Raw genomic sequence first — 1,526 nt, 5'->3', positions numbered from 1 at the left:
GATATGCTTCTCTTTGCTCAAAACTATCCTTTAAAAATCTTAATCCTGTCCATGGTGTCATATAAAAACGATATAATAATAGTGTAAAGCTCATAGCGCTTGCTATTGAGCGGGGTATCCTCTATACAAATGTTTTTATTTATTTTTAAATTCATTAAAACGCATACATAAAAAATCAAACTCAAATCAGTTCACCGCCTGTTGCAGACTGCTGTGGGTGAGTCTGTTCCTGACTTGCACCGTGTGCATGGGTGTCCAGATCGTGGAGAGGATTGTCCACTACTACAGCTACCCCACGTCTGTCAACGTGCACGTCAATTTTAACAAGACCCTCGCTTTTCCTGCCATTACCATCTGCAACCAAAACGCTTTCAGGTAAGTTACATTTAGTTGCAGTTTTGTTTTAGCAACATTTTTACGGTGCTTGAAACACAGTTAAGCGCTGAAGATTAGTTGTGTTACAAGAGAGTAACAAACACATAAAAGAAGGGATGAGAGATAAGGACGATAATTGTTTGAAAAGGAAGCAGGAGCAAACTACACCAGAGCACTGATTAATCACCCAATGTTTGAGTCTGAGTGAAGAAAAGCACAACGGTGTAATAACAGCCATTTTTTGCTGGGAACGAGCTAGGTGCCATAGAATACCATCTTATAATGCTTTGTCGTGACATACCATACCATACCATGATTTGCTATGATATAACGTAATATGACATAGATAACATAACAAACCACACCATACTATATCGTAATATTTTACGTCATGCCATACATGTTAATGTGTTGACTCGACTACGGGGCGGATGGCCCTGGATCGAATCCCAGACTGAATGTTCTTGAACTCGATTCGTTTGTGGAGTTTTCAAGGTTTTCAACCTATTTGGCCCGGTCCTATCGAAGTCAGACCTTAAACAACCTAATTGTGTTGAAAGGGGCGTTAAATCCATACTCTTACTGATGTGCTGTAACAATTAGAAGTTAGCAAATTCCGGATAAATATCCGGATAATCGAATAATCCTCAATAAGTACATTATCCGAATTCAGACTCTTAATTCTATGTCCTGATCAGTTTGACGAATTGGGTGCACCTATTTGTTGAAGTGATGCTAACCCGTTTGTCAAGGTGGTTCTAACCCATTTGCCGAATCGGTTCATAACATATTATTTACCGAAGAGGTGCACTAACATTTTATCCGGATTTTGCTAGAGCGACTCATTGCCCAGCCCTAATAACAATGCGCCATTCTCAGGGCCACAGCAGCGTCAGAACAAGGGGTGTACCGTCTCCTGGAGGAACTTTTCTCCAACCCTCTCAGTGTCAACGAGTCGACCTTGGCCCAGCACGGCGTCCTTGACCTCCCGATGGACACGCTGTACAGGATGACGTCACACAAGAAGGAAGATCTTATTGTCAGGTGCTGGGGGAATTGTGGTGGTGGTGGGGTTGGTGGTGAAGTGGTGGTAGTGGTGGTGAAGGTGTGGGGTGGGGGGGTGAATTGCGGAGTGATGGTGGTGGTGGGGG

General features: G+C 43.0%; 1 protein-coding gene across 1 annotated transcript in view; it reads left to right on the top strand.

Annotated features, from left to right (window-relative positions):
* Positions 1 to 208: 208 nt before the first annotated feature.
* Positions 209 to 1,526, top strand: part of LOC101857070 — a gene marked incomplete at its 5' end in the record, with an annotated part of 28,664 nt that continues 27,346 nt past the window's right edge. The window contains 2 exon segments of the mRNA XM_005110951.2: positions 209 to 375; positions 1,255 to 1,419. Of these exon segments, the coding sequence (XP_005111008.2) occupies positions 209 to 375; positions 1,255 to 1,419 (332 nt within the window).

The sequence above is a fragment of the Aplysia californica genome, unplaced genomic scaffold (assembly GCF_000002075.1).
Source record: "Aplysia californica isolate F4 #8 unplaced genomic scaffold, AplCal3.0 scaffold00971, whole genome shotgun sequence".
NCBI lineage: Eukaryota > Metazoa > Mollusca > Gastropoda > Aplysiida > Aplysiidae > Aplysia > Aplysia californica.
Note: the sequence above shows the minus strand (reverse complement) of the source record. Positions and strands in the feature narration are given on the sequence as shown.